A 22,177-nucleotide genomic window follows, 5' to 3' on the forward strand; every position below is an offset into this window, starting at 1 on the left:
GAGGGGGCTCCGAGACAGTGGCACATGTGGGCACTGCCCGCCTGCCCCCCAAAAATCCCGTTTTTGTTTTTGTTTTTGTTTTTCCTGCTTTCCCTGTGTGGTTTTTGCCAAGGTGAAAATACCCAAAATATCCCAGTGGGGATGAGCAACCGCAGCTGAAACTGGTGGTGGTGTCCCCATCCCTGTGTCCCCAGGGGTCCCCATCCCTGTGTCCCCATCTCCATGTCCCCAGGGGTCCTCATCCCTTTGTCCTCATCCCCGTGTCCCCCTCCCTGTATCCCCTGGGGTCCCCATGCCCGTGTCCCAAGCCTGTGTCCCCAGGGGTCCCCATTCCCAGGTCCTCATCCCCATGTCCCTATCCCCATGTCCCCATCCCTGTGTCCCCAGGGGTCCCCATCCCCGGGGGCTGCCACTCACAACTGGAAGCTCTCGTTGTACTTGGGGGCCCAGCTGTTGTTCTTGGACTTGGTGGCGAATTTCCTCTTCTTGTCGCTGAGGTGGGGCCCGATGATGTTGACCTCGATGAAGGGACGGAAGATGCCCGACGTCTGCCACTTCAGGTCGTTGGCGGCCACCACTGCGTGCAGGAGGCACGGGAGGCTCACGGGGTGCCACCACCCCCCCCGGGTCCCCTGCCACCCCCCGGTCCCCTGCCCCCCAGGCCACCGGCACCCACCTTTAACGGTGACTTTGTGTTCTCCGGTGCCGGGGTGCGTGAAGAGCTCCACGTGGATGGACACCTCCCCGACGGGGTCGTCCACACCGGATCCTGCGTGGCCGGGGGGGGGCAGCGTGAGTGCCAGCCCCCCCCCATGTCCCCGGTGTCCCCTGCCTGCCACCCACCCCGCTGGAGGAGGCAGGTCACCGCCACCGGGTGGGGACAGCGGGGTTGGTCCCCACGTGGGGACGGCTGGGTCACTGCTGTCCCCCCCCCCAGTCTGTGGGTCCTGGGCCCCAGCCCCTTGCCCTGATGGGGCAGAGGGGGGACGGGGCGGGGGTGCCTGTGGGCTGGGGGGGGTCAGTGCTCCAGGGGACCTGTCCCAGCCCCTGTGCCACCACCAGGGCCACCAGTGGCCCCACGTTGCCCCTCCATCTCGGGGACCACATCCAGTCCCAGGGATCTGGTGACCTGCAACCCCCCCACCCCACCCCCTGAGCCGTGCATGCACCCATGGGTGAAGGAGTGGGGGGTGCAAGGCGAAGGGGGGGGCCAGGCTCGGTGGGGCAAGGCAGGCTCAGGGCATCCGACCGAGCCGGTGGGAAGGAAATCAGAGCGAGAAGGACACGTCCCCGGGTGTCACAGCACGGCGCAGGGGGGGGCACAGCGCTGCGGCCATGCCACGCTCCAGCCTCCATCCTCTGCCCCCCCCCAGCCCCCCGTCCCCACGGGCACCCCTGCCTGGGCAGTGCCGCATGCTGAGCCGGAATGGAGGCGATGGAGGGCGAGGGGGGGGGGGGGCTGGGTGCAGGAGGCCAAGCAGGGGGGGTGCAGACCCGGCCCCCCCACCCCGGCGGTGTGCGATGGAGGCCAAGCGGGGCCCGGGGGGGGCTGTGCTCATTCCTCGAGGGGGGGGCTCGCCGGAGCAAGGCTAGTAATGGTCCTTCTGGCAGCGGGGTGGGGGGCCACGGGGGTGGCCACGGGTGGTGGCAGGTGCCCCCCCCAGCAGCAGCTCTGGGGACACCGTCTGGGCGCCCCAAGCTCACGAGTGAAGGTGAGCACGGGCACCCCCAGCTGCGGTGACGGGGAGGGGGCTGAGCGCCCCCAAATTCCTCCCGATTCAGCCCAAAGCGGCTGCGCTCGGTTGGGGCGAGGGTGGGGGCACAGATCTTGGCATGGGGGGGGTGGGGGGGACGGTTACTAGCCCAGGCCGGCGGCTGCAGGCAGGGTGCTGGGGCGGGCGAGCGGTGCACCTACCCTTCTCAGGATAAATCTCTTCACTAAGGGTAAACCTAACACCTTTTCCACCATGAACTGGTGGGAAGGAGAGAGAGAGACGGAGACACGGCACGGAGCGGACGGAGAGAGGAGAAGGAGACAACGTGCATGGGGGGGGGGACAGCAAAAGGAAAAGGAAAAGGGGAGGGGGGAACAGAAAGAGAGAGAAAGAGAGATCAGATCGGGCAGACAGACGCACGGCCGACAGCCGGACGACACTGCAGCGACACGGAGGCGCCGGGCACCACCCCGGCACCCGGGGGTGCTGCGGGCACCCGTGGGACCCCGCCGGCCCCCGGACGGCTGGCACAGGAGGCACAGACAGACGGACGGACGGACGTCCCTCGGGACACGCACAGACAGCACACGCACGCCCCAGGGGCGCAGACAAGCCTGGCACCGGGGCCACGCTGCTCTTCCTTGGGGGGGGGGGATGAGGTTGCCCCGGGCACCCCACGGCCCCTCTTTATCCACAGAACTCATCCAACCCACCCCAGCCTCACGCCCGCAGCCTCCGGGACCCCAGCACCACCAGGACGGGGGCAGGATACGGCCCTGGGAGGGGTGGGAGGGGGAGAAGCAGGCCGGGGGGGTGGGGGGGGGCCCTACCTTGTGAAGCCTGGGTCTGCACGAAGGTTTTGATCAGGAGGTCGGTGGCTTGGGTGTAGAGGGACAGGGCATAGCGCAGCGACTGCAGGTCGGGGCTCTTCTCCAGGAAGGTTTTCTTCAGCCCCACGCCACCAGCATGGAAGTATTGCTGCAGGGACGGACGGCCATGGGGTGGGGGCTCTGCTTGCTGCCCCCCCTCCCCACATTCCCCCATGGGCTCCCCCCCATCTCCCCGTTGCGCCCCAGGGTGCCCTCACCTTGATGGTGTCCAGGGCCAGCTCCACCACGGCGCACTGCTTCGGGGTCAGGCTCTTGGCTTCCTCCCGCACCATGTGGTCCTGCCGGGGACAAATCCTGCCCTCAGAGCGAGGCCAGCGGGACCCTGCAAGGGGGACGGTGCCGTTTGCCCCGGCACCGAAGGGATCTGGGCCCCCCCCCCACCCTCACCTTCAGCTTGGAGAGCTGCCCCAGCTCCTTGGCCGCGTTGAAGATCATCTGCGTGCCCTGCGGAGAGCAGAGAGAAGGGAACGGCGCCGGTGAGCGGCCAGGGTGCAAGGCTGGGTGCGCTGCTGCCTGGGGGCTCCCCGGCACCCCCAGGCTCTGGGGGGGCTCCTCCGAGCCCTCTGGGCTTCCCCAAGAGCCCAGAACACAGGGCACAGTGATGACGAGGCTCGGGGACACCAGGGCAGGGTGTCACCCTGGAGCCAGGCACCGCACGCCCTGGGGTCCCAGCCTGCTCCCCAAGCACCCGCGTCCGTGTCCCCGAGCACCAGGCACTGCTGGCACCGCAGGGACGAGAGTGCAACGGGGTGGGGGGACGGAGAGAGTGCAGGGGGACAGCCGTGGCACCTGGCACCATCCCCCTGTGCCCCATGGTGCTGGTGTTGAGGCCGCATGGCACCCCCGGTCCCCCCAGTCAGGGGACACCACAGTTCGGTGTCACCGGTCCCCACGGTGCCGGTCCCCAGCTGCCCCACACCGTGCCGCCCCCATGGATGGGGACACGACGTCGTCCCACGGGCAGCACCGGCACGGCCCCAGGGGATGCAGCCCCACGGCATGGGGTGTGGGGGTGTCACCCACCCCCGGGGCTGCACCCGCTCATCAGGCTGAGCCCCAGCTCCCCGTCCCAGGCCCTCCAGTGTGCAACTGGGCAAACTGGGACAGAGCCAGCGAGGCCCGGCTCCTCCCAGCACCAGCAGCTCCAGTCCTTCCCAGCAATGAGACCCCCACGAACCGCTGCCTTACGCAAGGGTTTGGCCCCCCCACACCTTCATTTCGTAACATCCCCCCCCCCGACCCCAAATTAACCTTTTGTGGCCCCAACTCCTGCCCCGTTAACCCTTCCCTTGCTGGCCCCGTTCCCCGGCTGGTGAGCAGCCCAGGGATGTGGCTGTCAAACGGAGCCTGACGGGACACGGCACAGAGCCGGGACCCCCACGGGACACGGTACAGAGCCGGGACCCCCCCACCCCACAGAGCACGGGACAAGGCCGGGGAGCAGAGGAGCCGTGTCCTTCCTGCAGTGTGACTGGGCAGCTTCACCCTGCTCTGAGGAGAACAGCGAGGGACAGTTACAGCGGGCAGCCTGCAGTGAGTGTGCCGGGTCTCGTCCCTACTGGGGGGGGGTCCTCGCTCCCTGCAGCCCCCCACGGCTGGGGAATTGCGGCCAGTGGAGGAACACAGCGGGGCAGGACCTGGGGGTCCCCTGAGTCACAGCACGGGGACAGTGGGGCCAGGCACCACAGCATCGCCCCACAGGGTGCCGGTGTGGCTTTTTGGGGCACCCAGGGCTGGGGAGCGGGGGGAAAGGGGCTGTTGGGGGCCGTGCTGGCCCCCAGCCTGGCAGTGGGGAGCACCTGGGTGGAGGGAGCGCCCGCCTGCCTGCCCTGCCTGCCCTGCCTGCTTTTGGGAGGGTCATGGGGCTCGGCGAGCATTGCTGGTCCCCCATGTATGGGGACGGGGGGAGCAGAGATCCAGGGGATCCCAGCAGCCCCCTGACCCCCCCAGCATGGCCCAGAGCCCCGTTCCCGAGGCCAGCAGCACTGGGACGGGCTCGTGCCCAGGTTCCCTTGTGCTCACACACCCCGTTCCCCGGCAGGATGCTGAGCCCCCCCGGGTCCATCTCCATGGGGCAGCGTCCCCCACGCCTGCCTGGGATGGGAAACACCCCACACACACACACAGAGGCTGGGGGGGGGGGACACGGCACAACCCCACCCCGCAACACACAGACACGGGTCACGGCCCCATCCCGCACACGTCCTGGACAACACGGCACAGCGCGACACCACAGCACGCCACAGCCAGACAGCACGACAGAGGAAGCACGGACAGGCCCCGGGGGGGGTGGGGGGGCCGGGTGTGGGGCCACCAGGGTGGCCCCCCGGGGCGAGGACACACACGGAGCCCACGGGCTATTTACCTTCTCTGTCCCCTTGCCATGTTTTCTCAAAAGCGTGCCCTGTAGAAGCAATGTCAGAGGTTGAGCGGTGGCGGGGGGGCAGCGTGGGATGGGGCGGGGGGGGGACGTGAGGAGTGGGAGCCGCAGGCTGGAGGAGAGGGCATCGCTGAGCTCCTAAGGGGTGGGGGGCACTGGTCCCTCTGGGATGCTGGATGTTGCGCTGGTGGGAGACTGGTTGCCACCCTGGGGTGCTGGGCTGGGGGTAACTGGTTCCTACTGGGACGCTGGGCCAGTGGAGGACTGGGTCCTGCTGGGACGCAGGGTCCCTGGGGGACTGGTCCGTGCTGGGATGCAGATGCTGGGCTCAGAGGGAAGTGGACCCTGTGGGATATTGGGCTCAGAGGGAATTGGTCCCCATTGGGGTCAGGGAACTGGTCCCCATGGGATATTGGGCTCAGAGGGAACTGGTCCCCATGGGCTGCGGGGCAGCAGGAGCTGTGTGTGGGCAGCCCCCGGTGCCCCCCCGTTCCCTCCAGCACTGGTGGGTGCTCACAGCACGGGGGGGGCACACTCAGGGTGGGTGGGCACAGGCAGAGCTCCGGTCCCAGCGTTGGCCCCGTGCCCAGGCCCCGCAGAGATGGGGCCAACAGCGGGGTCACACGGTGGGGGTCAGGAGCAGCCTCCTGGGGGGGGCTGGAGCACGTCTGAATGAGGAGGGGGCAGCAGAGGGGGTGAGAGAGCCTGCGGGGGGGTGGGGGAGCAGGGGGATGAGGGGTGAGGCGGGGGGGGGGGGGGGGAGCAGCACGGTTGGACCAAGCAGGGCTACCAGGAGGGTTCCCTACCCTGGAGGGAAACTGAGGCACGGGGTGATGGGGGGGCAGGGGGACCTCGTGCCCCACAGAGCTGGCACCACACAGACCCCCCCCAGGGATGTGGGGTCGGGGGGGGAGGTAGGGGGCAGGCCCCAGTTCTCTCCAAATGCTGCTGTTGGAAATTAAAGGCCCGGGGGGGAACAGGGACGGGTGTTTGTCCCTGCAGGTCAGCACCCGGTCGCACCCACGCTGCTGCTGCGCCTCCCGTGCTCGAGGAGGGCTCAGGCCGGGGGGGATTTGGCCCTTCCCTTGCCCCGGACAGCCCCAGACCCAGCAGACGAGGAAGGACTGAAGCCTCCTGGTCTGAGAACCAGCAGCAGCACCAAGAGAGGGAGCCACGAGTCCGGGCTCCGGTGCCCTGCCCGGGGAAAAGCCTCGCGCCCGCTGCCAGCCGCCCGGCCGGGACCTCGTGTCCCAGCACGATGCTCCCCGCAGCCCTCACCACGGCCACAGCCCGGCCACGGGGAAACTGAGGCACGAGGGGTGAGGAAGAGCTGCCATCTGCCCGGCACACACCACTCCCCCTGCTCCAGCTCCAGTGGCCCCCGGCCCCCCCGGCACGGAGCAAGAAGTCGGGCTCAGCCCGGCCTCGGCTGCCCCGAACGCGTGGCACTGCCCCAGCTGCCCAGCACCGTCCCCTCCCCAGCACTGAGCCTTGCACCCCCAAATCCAGGCACCCCAAAAGTGTCCAGGTTCTGTCCCCCCCCCACTAAAAACCCAGCTGGGGCCGGTGCCAAGCGGGCAGCGAGAGGACGGGGACCGGCTGGGGGCACAGGGGGCCGGAGGAGGGCGCGGGCAGGGCGCGGGCAGCCACACGAGACAGGAACCGGCGAGGCCAGGACCGACACACAGCGGACAGACAGACAGACAGACAGGGAGCTGCCGTACTTACAATCATCTGCCATTGAGGGGCGAGCGGAGCAATTGGAGAGAACAACCGTGGCGTGAGTGTTGGCCCCCTCCTCCGTGTCCCCCACCCCAGGTGCCAGCCCCCGGCTGCCCCCTCCCCGGGGCGAGGGTCCGGGGCCGTCCCCCACCAGCCGTGCCGCGGTGTCGATACCCTGCTGTCAGCACCATGGCCCCATCCCAACCCGCCCCGTCCTTCCCTGCAGCAGCGGGGGGGGCTCTTTCAAGGGGACCTGGCTCCGACACGCAGCCCTGCGCCCCCCGGGTGGGCAGAGCCCTGTATAGGGACCAGCCTCACAGCTCCGAGGGCTGCCTCCCCTTGCAAAAAATCACCCCGGGGGGGGCTTTCAGCCACCTGCATGTCCCTGCCACCTCCCCTCGGCACAGGGCACGCTGCCACTGCGGCGTGGTGGAGCCATGCGTGGCTTGGAGGGACAGGGACCGGGATGGGGACCGAGAGCTGGTGGCACCAACACAGCGCAAGAAGCCCCAGAGCCCTGCAGAGCTGACAGCCGCTGGTGGCTCCAGGGCAGAGCCAGACCCCAGCCCTGTGACAGTGACAAAAGCCACCGAGAACGACAGGCTCAGCTCCGAGCCCTTGGTGGCACCCAAGGGGGGACTTTCCCCGTCCCTGCCTGAGAGCCTGGGGGTGCCTCGCTGCGTGGGGGAGGACGGGTGCACAGCACGGTGACACGGAGCCTTGAAGCCTGCAGGAAACCTCCCCCCACAGAGGGACATTCCTGGGCTTCTCTGCCCCAGCCCTGTGTCCTCCCCCGGGCCTTTGGCAAGGGGGCACACCCCCAAATCTCCACAGCCCCTCCTGACACAGGGCACGGGGCGCTGCCCCAGTGTGGAGGGGAGGAGAGGACGGGTCCCCCCTCCTGGTGCCATGATGGCACCAGGTGACAGTCTGTCGGTGAGGCCAGCCGAGCAGGCGCTGGCTTCATTGGGCACCCAGGTTAAGGGTGACCTTTCCCTCCTCCATCCTGTCCCCAGCCATGAGCTGGGGACACGTTTGGGGGTGCCACCGAAGCCTGCACCCCTCAAGAAGCCAGCGAGGGGCCCTGGCACCAACGTCCCGCACGGCCGCAGCTCCAGGGTCCCTGTCCCTGGTCCCCGTCCCTGTCACTCACCGTCTGGTCGGTGAGCGGGGGCAGGACGATGGTCTTCTCCATCGTGTTCATCACCAGCTTCCAGAGCTCCTTCAGCACCCGCTTCAGCACCGTCTTCTCGCAGATCTTGGCGAAGAGCGTCAGGCTGCAGAGAGGGGACGGGGCTGAAGGTTCCGGCACGGCCACCGCAGCCCTGCTGGTCCCCCCTGCTCCTGGGGTGGTTTGGGGACATCGGGGGGTGTCCCTGCACACCCGTCCCCACTCACTTGCTGTCCAGGAGGTCCATGATGGGCTGCAGGACGTTGTCGGCATCCTGCGCGACGCTGCTGCAGGTGCTGGCGGGGACGTTGCCGGTGCCCTTCACCTGGCCCAGGATGTCACCCATCTGCTTGACGCACTCCTCGATGTGCGGCTGGAAGCTGGGGACCGCAGCGCCCAGGAGGCTCAGCGTCCCCCCCGGTGACACCACAGGGCCAGGCCCCCAGCCCGGCCACGACCACGGCTCCCGGACCCCAGCCCCTGGCCCACTGCCCGTGCCCCTCACCTGGTGGCGAAGACTCGGCTCAGCTCGTCCAGGACGTTGTTGAGTTTCACCTGCAGCTCCTTGAGGATGTCGCTGGCTTCGGTGTCCAGCTGGAGGGGGAACAGGTTGGAGAAGGCAGCAGGGCCCCCGGGGGGCTGCCTCTGCACCCCAAACCCTGCCCGTCCGTGTCTGGTGTGGTGAGAGCAGGGTGGGATGGGGTGGGGTGACCCGTGCAGAAGTGAGGAGCTGGGACTGCTCCAGCGCTGTGGAGCCAGGGAAAAAGAACAGATCCGGCCCCTCCCTGTGGTGTCCCCCCCAACCCCCCAGAGACCCCTGATACGCACCTCCTTCCCCCCCATGGCTTCAAACATCTTCTCGAGCTGGACGCGGAGCTGCTGGATGTTGTTCATCAGGATGCAGGGCTGGAGGGGCAGGATGGGGGGGTCAGCACCAGCACACGTGGCTGCAACAGCCCCCCGTGAGCTCCCCACCCGGCATGGGGGGCATCAGAGCCCCACGGCACCGAGCCCTGCAGTATTTTGGGGTCCACCATTGGGCACCAAGACTGTGGGCAGGCTGGTCACAGGGACCAGCTCTTGAGCTAGGTGACAGCCAGGGCCACCGCGCGGGGACAGCGGCGAGCAGCAGGAGATACATCACCACTTTCTCCTTCTCCTTGGAGCAGTAGGAGGCGAAATCCTTGGAGATGATCTCGGCGTACTGCAGCAGCACGTTGCTGATGGTCTGCAGCCGGACAAGAGACGGGGACCGGCCCGGTGAGCAGCAAACAGAAGGAGGAAGGAGGAGAGAAGAAGACCATGAGTCCCACAGCACCAAAGCAACCTCCCAGGCTGGGATCCACAGCGGGACCCCCGGCCCCGTGGATGTGCCGGGAGCGTGGGCGCAGCCAGACTGAGCGCACCCGGTCTCTGCGGGCAGCTCCGTGCCAGTGCAGGAGGGAAGGCACCGGCTGCCGAGCCCGCCTGCAGCTCCCTCCCACTCTGCAGCGAGACGGTGGCATTTAATTAATTGAGATTAATTAACTAATCAATGCATTCATTAGATAACGGCCCACGCTAGTGAAGCGGGGAGACACACGGGGTCTGGTGGTGGCACATCCCCTTGAGCAGCGCGCACTTTGTGCTCCGTGGCTGGGTGGGAGGTGGCAGAGAGGGCACTGGGTTGGCGCAGGGGGGCTGGGACCCCCCGTGAGCTGCCCACCTTGGCAAACCTCCGCATGTAGTGCCCGACGATCTGCGGGTCGGGGCACTCGAGCTTCTTGATGATCTCGAAGCTCTGGTTGAGCTGGGAGAAGACATCCACCACGGAGCAGGAGAAGAGCGCGTGCTCCGACGTCTGCTGGAACTGGGGGGCCGAGAGGAAGGGTGAGCGGGCGGAGGGGACGAGGGATTTCGTCCCCAGTGGGGACACGCCGGGCATTGCCCCGCTGCAGCAGCCTGGGATGCTCCCGTGCCCATCGGCCGCCCCAGCCTTACCCCGTCCTTCTTGTCCCTCTCCAGCGCTCCGTGCAGGAAATCCCGTGACACCTCCTCGTTCTCATCCAGCCACTGGATAACGAAGGGCTCAAACCAGCTGGAAGAGAGGCACGTCCCCGGTGAGACCAGGCAGCGTGGAGCCACGAGCCCCCTGCCCGGCCCCCCACCCCCCAGGGCTGCACTCACGCGGGGTACTCGGGCACGCGGCTCTTGAAGGAGGGCAGCTCGGTGACGTACTCGTTGTACAGCCACTTCACCTTGAAGTGCAGGTTCATGTAGTCCGCGCTCTTGCACAGGCGGTGCTTGTCGTGCTCTGCACGGGGAAGGCGAGAGCGCGGGGCGGTCGCTTCCAGCCCCAAACCCTGGCGGGGGAATTTGGGCAGCTCCAGGGATGCCAGGGGGATGGGGAGAAGATGGGAGTGCCTCTTGGGAGGGATTTAAGCTAGGCGTGGTTTTGATGAGGGGTGAAGTGGGTTTGCCTCTTTCTCCAGGGGAATATTTGAGGTGGCTCCTGCCCAGCTCCTCCGCCCAGCACGGGGGCACTCACCCTCCATCGCATACTTCATGTCCTGCGCAAAGAGGTTCCACATCACCTCGGCGCTGATCTTCCCCACGTTCAGCTCCTGGGGGAACCTGGGGCAGGGGGGCAGCGTGGGCACAAGGTGCTCAGAGCGTGAGAAGGGGCTCCCGTGACTGCAGACCCAGCCCCCGGCCTCCTCCCCGCTGCCTCAGTTTCCCCAGCTGTGCAAGGGATGCTGCGCCCCACGTCCAGAGGGAAAACCCAGCTTTGATGGCACGTTGTGAGCATCCCCCCCGAGCGTCCCTTTCTTGGCGATAAATTAATTGTCGACTCACTGGTTCAGGCAGGGCGTGTAGGAGTTCTTGTCCTCTTCGATAATGGACACGATCAGGGTGATGAGCTTGGACCAGAAATCCAGGTTTTTGATGCTGGGCCCCTGCTCCTCGGGGGGCACCTCGCCCTTCTTGCTCTGGAGCGATGGGGACACAGCAGAGGCTCCGGTCACCCGTCTGCCCCACGGGGCTCATGGGGAGCATCATGGGGGGAGAAGGGAAGGACGAGTGCAGGGGGGTGATGGAGAAGGGCAGGGGATGGATGGAGGGGAGCACCGGGGTCCCTGCAGCGACCGGTGGCCCAGGCCCACGCACCGGGTCCGTCTGGTACTCGCGGCTGTAGAGCTCGTGGCAGTTGTTGAAGATGTACTCGTAGGTGGAGTTGAGGCAGGCTTTCACGCAGTCCTTCACCACCTGGCTGGCTCGGGGTGGGCTCTGCAGCTCCTGGACCTGCGTGGGGAGGCAGCGGGGCTGTGGGCAGAGCCGGCAGCCGGGGAGCCCGGGCTCCAAATCTGCAACTCCCGAGGGGGCAAATACCTTCATCCGGAAAAAGGTGATGCTGGTCAGCAAATCCACCGTGGACTTGAGGTCCTGCAGCCGCTCGGGACTGCTGGCAGGGAAGTTATTCTGGGGGAGAAAAAAGAAGAGTTGGTGGCAAAAGAAGAGCTGCCAGCAGGACTCCGTCTGGGGGGAGGTGAAAGCAGACCTTATTAAACATGAAAATGTCTAAAACTGAGGCTCGGCGGTGCCTTACCCGGTACATGGAGAGGTCGATGCGCAGCGAGTTGTGCAGCTGGTCCAGGAGTTTGACGAAACGCTCTTTCTGCGGAGAAAGCCCCGGGGCCGGGTGAACGGGGGGAGGAAGCGGGGGCCGCCCCCCTCCCCGCTGCGCCTGCCTCTTCGCCCCAGCCCGCTCGGCCCTGTCCTGCTGCCCTGCCTCCCCTCCTGCCTCCATCCCTGCCTTCCTTCCCTCCTGCCACCACCACCACGCTGTGCCTGGGCGCTGGGGTGCCCACGGAGCAGCCCGTGCTCTCCGGTGACTGGGACTTGGTGGCAGCACTCGGTGGCTCTGGGGCATGCGTGGCCCCTGCAGAGTGGGGACCCCTCGGTGCAGGACCGAGAGGCAGAATGCATCCCCTCAGCTCCTGCAGTGCTGGAGGGGGATGGGGGGACCCCTGCCCTGCCCACTCGGGTGCCTCCAAGCCTGGGCTTGAGGCAGGAGCATGGAGGGGGCTGCAGCATCGCACCTCCAGGTGCGCAGCGCCGGGAACGAAGCCTTCGGAGAGCTCAGGAAAAAAGGGCATGGGGAGAGCAGCTGTGCTGGGGCTGCGTTTTCCCAGCTTTGGGTCTGAGCTGCTTCAGGACAAAGCAAGGCTGCTGGAGACAGAGTGTTGTTGGACAAAGCAGGAGGTGGGTGCTCTGAGGGCTCCTTGCTTCCCTGCCCAGGCTGCTCGGAGGGGAAACGCCGTGGGCTGACGGTCTTTGGGGATGAGAGGCTTTAACTCAGCTCCCAGCCACTGCGCATGGGGTGAAGGGATGTGAACCTCACATCGGGTTGCAAATCAGGCACATGAGGTGGAAGCAAAGCAACTGGGAGGCACTTTGCTGTGCCCCTGTGCTGGGGTTGGGTGGGGAGGGGTTGGACACCCCCACGTCGGCCGTGATGGAGCCGGGGCTATCCCAGGACCTGTCATCCCCCTGCCTCCAAGTGGGGCCGGGGACGAGTCCCACGTCCACCTGGCCACGGCTCGGCCGAGCCTGCAGCCTGCGCTGGCGCCCGCAAACCTTCGGAGTGCCAGAGACAGCAACGGCCCCCGGCACCGAGCGGCTGCAGCGCGCTTAAAACCGGACACGCTGGCACTCGGGGATAAAGCGACACGGCCGGGCACTTTAGGACCCAGCCTTAGGCTCTCTAAAAAAAGAGAAAGAAACAAGTTTTTAAAACCCTCCACGTCAGAGAAAAGGTTTGTCGTGTGGTCTCCTCCTTCCGCACGGCCCTGCGGCACGGCTCGCTCGGCTCTCGCTATCCCGTCCCTCGCTACCCAGTGCTTCGCCCTAACCGGGGCTGGGCTCCGACCCCGCAGCACCCGCGTGCACCCAGGGGAGACGCGGGGGCAGCCGGGGTGAGAGCGCAGCCCCCTCCTCACCCGCGTCCCCACGGGTGCACCCAGTCCCGGCGCAAACTCAGCTGCGATCAGCGAGGCACCCATGGGTGCTGGCACAGCCGGGTGAGTTTGCGGCGGTCAGGGCTCGCACCCGACGCGTGCAGGGCTGTGCAAAGCTCCCAGCCAGCTTTGGCACCGAGGGTGCACGGCGTGTTGCCATCCCAGCCGGTCCTGACTTCAAGACAGCTTTCACCATAATAATTTTGGGAGCGAATTTAGACCTTCTCCTAGGAAGGTTGTGGATCATTTCCTTCCCCAAAAATGGGAGAGGGATGAATCTGGGAGCAAGCGGGGGCCAATATCCCACTGCCCAGCTGCCGTTGGGTGGGGAGCTGCCTTGCACGGCCCTTTTTGCCCCCTTTTTGCCCCCCAACCCCCATCCCCAGAGAAAAGAGAAGAAGAAGGAAGGAGTGTTTACGCACCATCGGACTTACCCCGAAATTGGAAGCGGCAAAGCGGTCGGAGGCCGAGACGTTGGTGGAGGCGGTGGTGTGGGCGTAGTAGGCGTTGATGTTGGCGAGCAGGGTGCTCATCACCGCCGGCACCCCCGGGCACATGTACTTGGAGGAGAGGCAGGCAAAATGCCTGGCGGGGAGAGGAGCGAGGTGAGGGCGCTGGGTGCCGCGGGGCTCGGGGTGCTCATGGAGAAGGAGGTGGCAAACACATGCAAGCAGGGTGGGTGCGTGTCCCCATGGTGAGGGTGGGAGCACAAACAGCAGCATGTGGGGAGGACAAGGGCCAGGAGTGACGCCGGGGACAAGGAACTCACGTCATGGCCTGGTAGATGGACTCCACCCCGTAGCGCATGGCAAACTCATCCACGATCTCCTGCGCTGTCTCGTCAAAGTACACCTTCCAGGCGTCATCCCCCTTGGCATCGGGGATCTTCACCACGCCGTTGTTTTGCAAATCCGTCACAAAGTGGAAAAGGTTCTGGGGGCACACACACGAGTCCCATCAGGTCCCCGGGCCCGGCAGTGGCACGGCGGGGACCAGCGCGCTGCGGTGCGGAGATGTGGTCCGTGCATGGCTCACCTCGTGCAGGCACGTGTACTGCACGTGGTAGGGAGCCACCTTCTCCTCGCCCTTGATCTCCACGCTGATGTGCAGCCGGATGGCTCCCGACACGGCCGACTTGTCCGTCCGCTTGTCTGGAGGGCACAGAGAGTGGGGTGAGCAGTGAGCCCCCTGGAGCCACTCTGTTCACCCCCATCCTGTAACGGCTCCATCACGGAGGGTCCGAAGTACAAAGCAACCGAGGCATCACAGAGAGGGATTCAAATGGATCCTCAGGTACTACAGGGATGGGGCCCCTCTCCGTGCCTCAGTTTCCCTGAGCAACCCCACACAAACACTTGATCCCAATATCTCATGATGTTTTTAACAGCAGACCTCACACCAACAAGCCGAAAGCCCCCTATGTGGCAGGGTGGGTGGCACACGGACGGCTGCTTACCCAGGTTGTACCAGACATCCATCTCCCCGCTCAGCGTCCGCACCTCGATGATCGTCTGGCCCAGGAAGTCGTCAGACTCCCTCTTGAAGCGCTGCTTGACGCGGGACTTGATGTCGTCATCTTCGTCCCAGACGCGGACCTTGATGCGGTCAGAGGAGTTATGGCACTCGCTGGGGGAGAGAGGGGCAAGGTGAGCAGGGAAACCCGGCCTCCGGTTCCCCAAACCAGGGTTAGGGACAGCCCCGGCACCCAGCAGCACCCCCCGTCCTCAGCTGGGGCAGGTCCCTGCCGCCCACCACCCAAACGGCCAAGGAGGGGCTGAAAGGGCCAGGGGCCAACTTACAAATGGAAATTCTCCTCCCAGACCGGGTTGAGATTGCCGTAGATAGTTTTAGTCCTTTTTTTTGTCTTTCCAACTTGGACGGTAACGTACGGGTCACTGGAGCCCGTCTTATCCTTTGCTTGCAGGCCCTGGGCACAAACGACTGCGGCACGGCACAGCACGGCACAGCACGGCACAGCACGTACACCCATCCACGCCAGGCACACGTGTGGCATAGCAGAGAGAACAGAGAGCAAAGTCAGTGCTGTGGCCACACCAAGGTCCCCAAGATGAGCACCCGATGTCACCCCAGTGTTATCCCACAGAGCCCCGGGGACCAAAGCCACTCTGCAGGACACGGAGGGCTGGTGCACAAAGCGTGCTTGTGCATGGGGACAGCCACATCTGCAGGGACAAGAGGTGGAGGGACAGCATGGCTCAGGGAGCACGTCTCCACTCTCGCCTCAAATGCTGTGGCTCTTAGAGGGATCAGGCAGGGGGGTCAGGAGCTGTGCCCGCAGGGTCACCCCTTGGAGGGCCACAGGGTCCCCGCAGCGTGGGTCACCAGGCGCAGCCGGTGCCCACCTGTGATGCTGATCTTGGCCGACCACTTGGAGGTGCCGTCCAGGACGCTCTGCTTCACTGCCTTCATCTGCTGCGTGTGCGTGGTCTTGGTGACCCCAAACACCTCCTGGATCAGCTCGAAGATCTCCGGCTTGTTGCGCTCCCGGATCTTCATGCGGTCTTTGAGCACCATGATGATGTTCTGGGTTCGGTCCTCTGCTCCGTGCTTGGAGCTCTTCTCCGCTGCCCCTGGGAGAGGACAGCAACAGGTGGGATTGGGGGGGGACAGCCAGTGCCTGGGAAAGAGCTGAGACCTCCCCAAGCTCCCCACGATGAACAAATTCAAACCCGGAGGGGTTTACACCCAGCCCAGAGCAGCTCTGCCCTGCTCACCACCTCCCCACACATGCAGCAGACCAGCTCCCAGATCGCTGCTCGCTCGCTCCGTGCCACCCCAAGGCGAGAAGGGCCGAGGCCACGGGCAGTGGCTCCTTACTCTGCAGGCAGTCGGCGTTGAGCAGGTCCTGGCACTTCTCGTGGCACTTCACGCCGCACTCGGCGCAGCGCATGCCCTGCCGGGCGATGCCCCAGAGCAGCCCCTCGCACTCATAGCAGTAGGTGGGGGTGGTGGCCGTCCACACCTCGAAGTTGTGGGGCGTCGTGCAGGAGATGGGGTACACTAAGGCTTGCAGGGTCTTCTTGTAAACATGGTTTTTCTGGGCAAGGAAGGGAGAGAGAGGGGGGAGAAGCTCATGCAGAGCCCCCAGCCATGGGTGTCGGGACACCCGCAGCATCACCACTGGATGGGGACGAGCTCAGCACCATGTGGAGCAGGCACAGGACAAATGTCACTGTCCCCAAACGTGGCTGCGAGCACGGTGGCTGCACTGTCACTGCCAGAGGAGGATGGCAGCGTGGACCCCGCGTCCCCGTCACTGTCAGCGCCCCGTGCCCCATCCCACCCAGCACCTACCAGCTCCTCGTTGTTTAAGGTGCTTGAGGCCAGCGCGGACGTGATTCCGGCTTTCCTGGACTGGACCAAGGACTGTGGGAAAGAAACAGAGACCCCAGATCCAGCACGGCCCCTCACCGTGGGTCCGAGACCCCCAGGACTGGGGTGGGGGCACTCACCATTGCCTGCGGGCAGCCAGGGCCAGCGAGGAGGGAATTAAAGGCTGTTATTAGGAGCCATTTCACAGCAGAAGGAGTGTCCCCGCTTTGTCCCCTGCCAAATCCCACCAGGACAAGGCAGCAGCCCCCACCTCCTCCCTCCCACAGTGCCCACCCCACTGCCACCCACAACCCAGCATCCCAAAACCCCGACACCGACACAGCACAGCAGAAGCATCAGCAGGTGCCCTGAGCAGGCTGGGGACAAGGGCAGCGAGGGGGAGCAGCGGGGTGGGACGGGGCAGGGGGCTGGGGACAGGATGGGGACACCCTGGAGGTGGAGGAAGGAGGCGAAGGTCACCTAATTCTGGGCACAACAGGTGTCTGGTTTCCAAAATCACCGTCTTTTGTCACCAGAGGTGACAGCAGAGGAACCCTGTGCAATGCAGGGACTGGATGGGACCGCGGTGCCCAGCGAGGGGATGGCACAGCCCATCAGGATGCTGGGGAGGAGAGCACGGGGTCCAAAAACCAGCACTCCTGCAGCACATGGGTCTGTCTGCCTGGCACCGGCACCGCCTGAGCCCTGGGGACCGCAGGTGGGTGGGACAGGAGGGGACTGGGGACACGTCCGTGCTCTTGTGGCACCGGCAAAACTCAGGAAACCAGACGCCTCGGGCTGATGCTTGGTGTCGGGGCCCTGCAGCTCCGTTAAAGAGAAGCACCCTTGGGTGGGGAGAGCCCGGCCACGCCGTCCTCACAGCCCCCACCCGCGGTCCTGGGCCAGGAGACCCCAAATCAGCCCGGGACCCCCCTCCACCACCACCACCACCATCAGGAGCAGACGCTGCTCGGTGGGGCCGGCTGGCAGCACCCAAGGGTGCTCTCCCTTTAACCCCTCGGCCCGCGCTCACCAGATCGCTGACTAGAGGGAGAGATTTGCGTCCGGGCTTAATGTCGGGCATGCTGTTAATGCAGCGCAGAAACCTTACCGCCGCCCCCCTGCAGCCGGGGGCGGCCAAGCCAGGCCGGAGGAGAGAGAACAGAGAACACAAAGCAAGTTAGAGGCGGCCGGGGAGCGGGGCGCGGGCGGCGCGGTCCAGCGGGAGCGAAGCCGGCGGCTGTGGGGTGCAAGGCGTTACGGGAGGAACCTCACCAAATCGCTAACTAAGGGGATGGGTTTTCGCTTGCGAATGTCCGGCATGCTGTCTATAATGATCAGCCCGCCGCCAGGCCTGCAAGAGAGAGGAAAGTCAGCGGGGAAGGGGGAAACTGAGGCAGGAGGGGACCCCCCCCCACGCTCCTGGGGCCAGGCTGGAAGGCGCAGGGAAGGGGGGGGCTGCTGGAAAGCTGCGGCTTGCCCCACGGTGAGCCGGTTTGCTGCGGTGGTGCGGGGGGAAATGGAGTGAAAAACAGCCTTTGGGGGCTTTTTGGTGCGGAGCGGGGCTGCCTGTGAGGGTGAGATGGGGGCTCGGGGTGCCCCGTGGCATCGCTCAGGTCCCGGACAGCAGGAGGGATGCGGGAGCTGCCGCCCGGCTCCGTGCCCCCTGTCCCACTCACCTCCTTGCTGTCCCCTTGGTGGTGCCTCTTTGGGGACACAGCGGCAGCCGGGGACATCTCCAAAAGCACCAAACGACCATCTTCCAGCCCAAAAACCTGGCCCCCAGTTCATGGGGCCAACCTCCCCACGGCTCTCCCCAGCCCCACAAAGCGCTCATCCCGTCCTACAGTCGGCAGGAGGGGCCAGCCCCGCGCCCCCCGGGTACTCACCCGCCTTTGAACCACAGCGATTTAGCTTCTCCATCGCCTTCCCCGCGGGCCTGCAAAACACAGAGGGGGCTGTGAGCACCCAGCACCTGGTCCTAAAAGGATGGGGCTCTACGATAGCTTCGAGAGGCTGAGCAGGGTGAGAGGAGGCCAAACGGCCCCGAAAGCTCGGTGGTGGAGTTGGGTGGGGGCGGCTGCACCGTGCAGAACCACAGCTTTTGGGGAGTGGGAGCAGCACTCGAGGGCACAGCAGAGCTGGAGCTGAGGGAGATGGCAGGGAAGGGGGTGTGTGCAGGGACCCCCGGGGAATTTTTTTTTTGGGAGGTGAAAAAAAAAGGAGGAAAGAGCCAATTCTTCCTCCCTCGCGGGGCAATCCCTGCACACACGCACGCACACGGGGAAGGCACGCACGGAGCGGGGCCGGTTCCTTTCGGACATGCTTACCTGCAGGCGGGCTACAGCCCTCCCCTGCGGGCAGGGGAGACGCGGGCGCAAGGGCCATGGTGGTGGAGAACTGAAAAGAGAAGCGGCAGGGAGGGGGACGGAAGCCCCGTGGGGTGAATCCAGAGCCAAAACAAAAAGAAAAGATGGAGGATGGAGTCTAAAAACAGAACAAAAAAGTGTCAGCGCAACGCAGGGGACGGGGCGGAGGGGCTGGCACCGGCATGCAGCACACACGGGGAAGGTCCTCAGCGCTCCCTGCCCCTCGTGGGGCCACCGACGGGCTGGGGACAGCCGGGTCCCCGCTGCCCTCGAGGTGCGGGTCGCCACGGGGCGGGCAGTGGAGGTGCCAGGCAGGGCTCGCCGTGCCGTGCCGTGCCACGGGGACGCTCACCTCCTGCAGCTGCAGGCAGACCTTGTTGAAGGCTCTCAGCCAGTTGGCCTTGGCTCGCGCTTTGGGGTCCTGCACCTCCGCCTCCGCCGGCTCCCTGCAAGGACACACAGCCCGCTCACCGCCCGCACGGCACCGGGACGCGGGCACGGATGAGGTTTAGGGGTCCCAATGGGTCCTGAGCAAACGTGGCCATGGCAAACGTCACTTTCCTACCAGGGAGGGCTCTGCAGTGGTGGCAGGTCCCAAGCAAAGGGCTCAAGGCAGAGTGAGGAGAAGCCAGAATCCCCTCACCCTTAGGGGACCCTGCCCTGGGCACCCAAGGGAGCTGGAGGGCTTCCCACCACACCAGGGCTAGGAGCAGGTGGATGCGCCCAGGGATGAATTTCCAGCCTGGACGTGCTGATGGGGTTGTTTTCCTCCTCTCTTTGTAAAATCCAGAAAAGGAGAAAAGGAAGAGAAATGCTCCCAACCTCCCAGGCTGCCCGGTGTGAGGTGGCAGCGGGGCTGGTGCCTGGATGAGGCCACGGGGAGCTGGGGACACCCTGCGGGACCTCACCCGTGCTTTGGGTGGTCCCCAGTGTGGGGCCACCCAGTGGCTGCCCACAGAACGGGCCCTGCAGGCAGACCTGAACCGACGGCACCTTTGCCAGGGCTGTCGCCAGCCCTTGTGCCTAAAAAAAGACTTTTTTTTCATGCAAAAAAATCATAGTGTCTTCCTTTAAATCAGAGCTTCCCCAGGTCCAGTCTATAATTTAAACCAAAATAAAGTCCAGAAAGCTTCCCCTCTGCGCGGAGCTGTTGTGCTCACCGAACCATGGCACAATGGGTGCATTCAGAAACTGAAGGCAGCGACCGGCACCTGAATTATCCACGCGCCGTGCCAGGGACTCAGCCACCCCCACCCCCTCTGTGCAGCACGGGAGACCACGGCCGAGCTTTCACCAAATTCCCTTCTCTGACCGTGTTGGTGCCCAGCTGCTGGCTGGGGCAATCTCCAGGCAGGGGACACAGGGGTGACAGCAGAGCCACCACGGCCAGTTTGGAGGGTCCAGAGCATCCCCATGGTGCCATCCCAGTGCCATCCCAGGACAAAATCGCCTTCCTACCTCTCAGCTGGTTTGGGGGGCTCAGGCTCGGGCTCTGCCTCTGGCAGGGGGGCTTCGTCCCCTCCCCGCTGGGCCTCCGGGGTCTCTTGTGGGACAGAGGTGTCCTTGTCCTCCTTCTTCTCCTCTTTCCTCTCCTCCTTCCTCTCCTGCTGCTGTGGCTTCGCCTGCGGGACCAGCTGGGGCTGTGGGACCTGCTGCTGCTGCTGTGCCTTCTGTGTCGGGGGGTAGGCGTCGTGCTCGGGGGCTTCGTAGGTGCCCGGCTCCCGCAGCTCTTCCTCCTCTTCCTCCTCCTCCTTGGGGTAGCCTTCCTCATTCTCGCTGTAGTCCTCGTTGAACTCCTCCTCCTCCTCCTCCAGGTAGAGGTCGTCGTCCTCATCCTCCTCCCAGCGCGGCGAGTCCTTGCGGTAGCTGACGGAGCTGTGGCAGGAGTGGTAGGAGTCGCCGTCCCGCTCGTCCAGCTCCGAGTCCCGCAGGCTCTCGTTCTCGAAGTCCTCGCTCAGCTGGGAGCTGCCCTGGCTCAGCTCGGCCGACGAGGCGTAGCGGCTGCTCCCCGTGGGGCTGCGGGGCGAGGGGGACAAGGACGGGGTTCCCGTGGGTCCGTGCCACGGCACCGCCCGCCCCGCAACCCCTCGCCCCCCAAGGACCCCGCGGCAGCAGGGCTGGATGGGGTTGGCGTGGCGGGGGCTCCCCCGGGACGTGCCCCTGCGTGGGCACCGGGCTCCTCGTCCTGGTGGTCGAAGGCACGAACCCAAGGCTGGGACCGGACCCCCAGGCTGGTGGGGGGTGCTGGGGGGGCCGGACCTTCGTGGCTGTCCCCTGGGCTCACCCCTGCCAAGGGTGGGGGCACAGCGTGGCAGGGTGGCACCCACAGCCAGCTCTGGCCTCCTGCCCCCTCTCCTGCAAAATCTGCCCCCCGACCCCATCCCTGCTCTCCTGCACCCCTCACGGATGCCCCCTCCCCACAGACACCCCCTGGGGTCCCCTCTCTGCTCTTGTTGTGGGGCCAGGCCCTTTCCACCGCCCCCTTCCCGCTGCACCCTCCTCTCGCTGCTGCCGGCACCCATGGGTGCAGCAGGGCGGGGGGACTCCTCGCACCCCAGGTGCTGCTGGGGACGGGGTGGCCCGGTGGCCGCGGGGCTGCGGGGACTCACAGAAGCACACATGCAGACAGGACAGGGACAGGGACATGCCTAGGAAGAGGCCGACACCACGTCTCCAGCCGGGGCTCGGGGTGGGCGAGGGGGACACGGGAAGGGGTCGGGCAGCGCCCTGGGGAAGGCAGGGAGCCAGCAGGAGGATGGGGACACGCTGCGGGGAGCAGGGCGCCGGGGACACCCAGGGGTGCTGGGGACACCCAGGGGCGCAGGCATCATCCGGCAACAGAGGGGTTCCTCGGGGAATGGGGGTCGGGGCGCAGGGGTGCAGGAGACACGGCTCATGCCTGGAAACCCGGCCTGACCCTGGCCCGAGCGGGGCCCCTGGGTGAGTCTTGGGGTCCCAAATCACTGCGGGGGGGGTTTCCCTGGCGAGCTGTAGCAGCCTGGGAGGCGGTCGGGGACGCAGGCGGCCTTCGTGTCCCCGCGGCACCGGCTCCCGCGCCGCGATGGGGACCTGATCGCTGCGCCCCGACACGGGCACATCCCCACCGCCGGCTCCGGCACAGCAGCAAGAGGGGCGAAAATACCTCCCCCCTCCTCCTCCCCCCCACCTCGGAGCATCCCAAGGCTGCTCCCGTGCTGGGGGGACCCCACGGCGGGGCGCGAAGCCGCCCTTGCCGGGACTGGTGTTGGCCTCACCGCGGCTGCAAGGAGCGACCACAGCACTCTGCGACGGCACACGGCACGCGACGAGGACGCGACCCACCTATCCGATAGGTCTAGGGACCGCCTGCTCTCAAGGGAAGGCTGGCGGCTGGTCCGCCTGCTCGACGCGGAAGCGGACTCAGCGTCGTTTGCGGCAGAGTCTACGCTACCGTAGCGTCTGCCGGGGAGGAGAGGAAGACGATGGTGAGCGAGGTCCCGGCGCCGCGCCGCCGCCGCCACCCGCCGTGCCCCAGCATCCCCCCGCCGCTGCGGGGACGTGGGCTGGGGGGGCTCCGTCCTTGGGACGGGGCTGGCACCTTGTGCTGGCGGGGAGCTGTGA

The 22,177-nt window shown here is 66.1% G+C and overlaps 1 protein-coding gene across 1 annotated transcript in view; it reads right to left on the reverse strand.

Moving 5' to 3' along the window:
* The window catches only part of UNC13A (unc-13 homolog A), a 29,819-nt gene that overhangs the window by 1,747 nt on the left and 5,895 nt on the right, over positions 1-22,177 (reverse strand). Inside the window, exons 10-40 of the mRNA XM_084302848.1 lie at positions 20,036-20,593; positions 18,930-19,023; positions 18,098-18,147; positions 17,484-17,562; positions 16,191-16,262; positions 15,714-15,933; positions 15,239-15,466; positions 14,675-14,816; positions 14,332-14,501; positions 13,911-14,026; positions 13,645-13,808; positions 13,310-13,460; positions 11,465-11,533; positions 11,248-11,337; positions 11,026-11,160; positions 10,714-10,847; positions 10,406-10,491; positions 10,045-10,171; positions 9,859-9,955; positions 9,584-9,727; positions 9,023-9,106; positions 8,707-8,784; positions 8,384-8,472; positions 8,106-8,258; positions 7,861-7,984; positions 4,971-5,009; positions 2,993-3,049; positions 2,803-2,883; positions 2,546-2,693; positions 677-769; positions 418-577 (exon numbers count right to left, since the gene is read on the reverse strand). Of these exons, the coding sequence (XP_084158974.1) occupies positions 418-577; positions 677-769; positions 2,546-2,693; positions 2,803-2,883; positions 2,993-3,049; positions 4,971-5,009; positions 7,861-7,984; positions 8,106-8,258; positions 8,384-8,472; positions 8,707-8,784; positions 9,023-9,106; positions 9,584-9,727; positions 9,859-9,955; positions 10,045-10,171; positions 10,406-10,491; positions 10,714-10,847; positions 11,026-11,160; positions 11,248-11,337; positions 11,465-11,533; positions 13,310-13,460; positions 13,645-13,808; positions 13,911-14,026; positions 14,332-14,501; positions 14,675-14,816; positions 15,239-15,466; positions 15,714-15,933; positions 16,191-16,262; positions 17,484-17,562; positions 18,098-18,147; positions 18,930-19,023; positions 20,036-20,593 (4,032 nt within the window). The remainder of the gene's footprint in view (positions 1-417; positions 578-676; positions 770-2,545; positions 2,694-2,802; positions 2,884-2,992; positions 3,050-4,970; positions 5,010-7,860; positions 7,985-8,105; positions 8,259-8,383; positions 8,473-8,706; positions 8,785-9,022; positions 9,107-9,583; positions 9,728-9,858; positions 9,956-10,044; positions 10,172-10,405; positions 10,492-10,713; positions 10,848-11,025; positions 11,161-11,247; positions 11,338-11,464; positions 11,534-13,309; positions 13,461-13,644; positions 13,809-13,910; positions 14,027-14,331; positions 14,502-14,674; positions 14,817-15,238; positions 15,467-15,713; positions 15,934-16,190; positions 16,263-17,483; positions 17,563-18,097; positions 18,148-18,929; positions 19,024-20,035; positions 20,594-22,177) is intronic.

Source organism: Netta rufina (assembly GCF_964035555.1).
Source record: "Netta rufina genome assembly, chromosome: 28".
Classification (NCBI taxonomy): domain Eukaryota; kingdom Metazoa; phylum Chordata; class Aves; order Anseriformes; family Anatidae; genus Netta; species Netta rufina.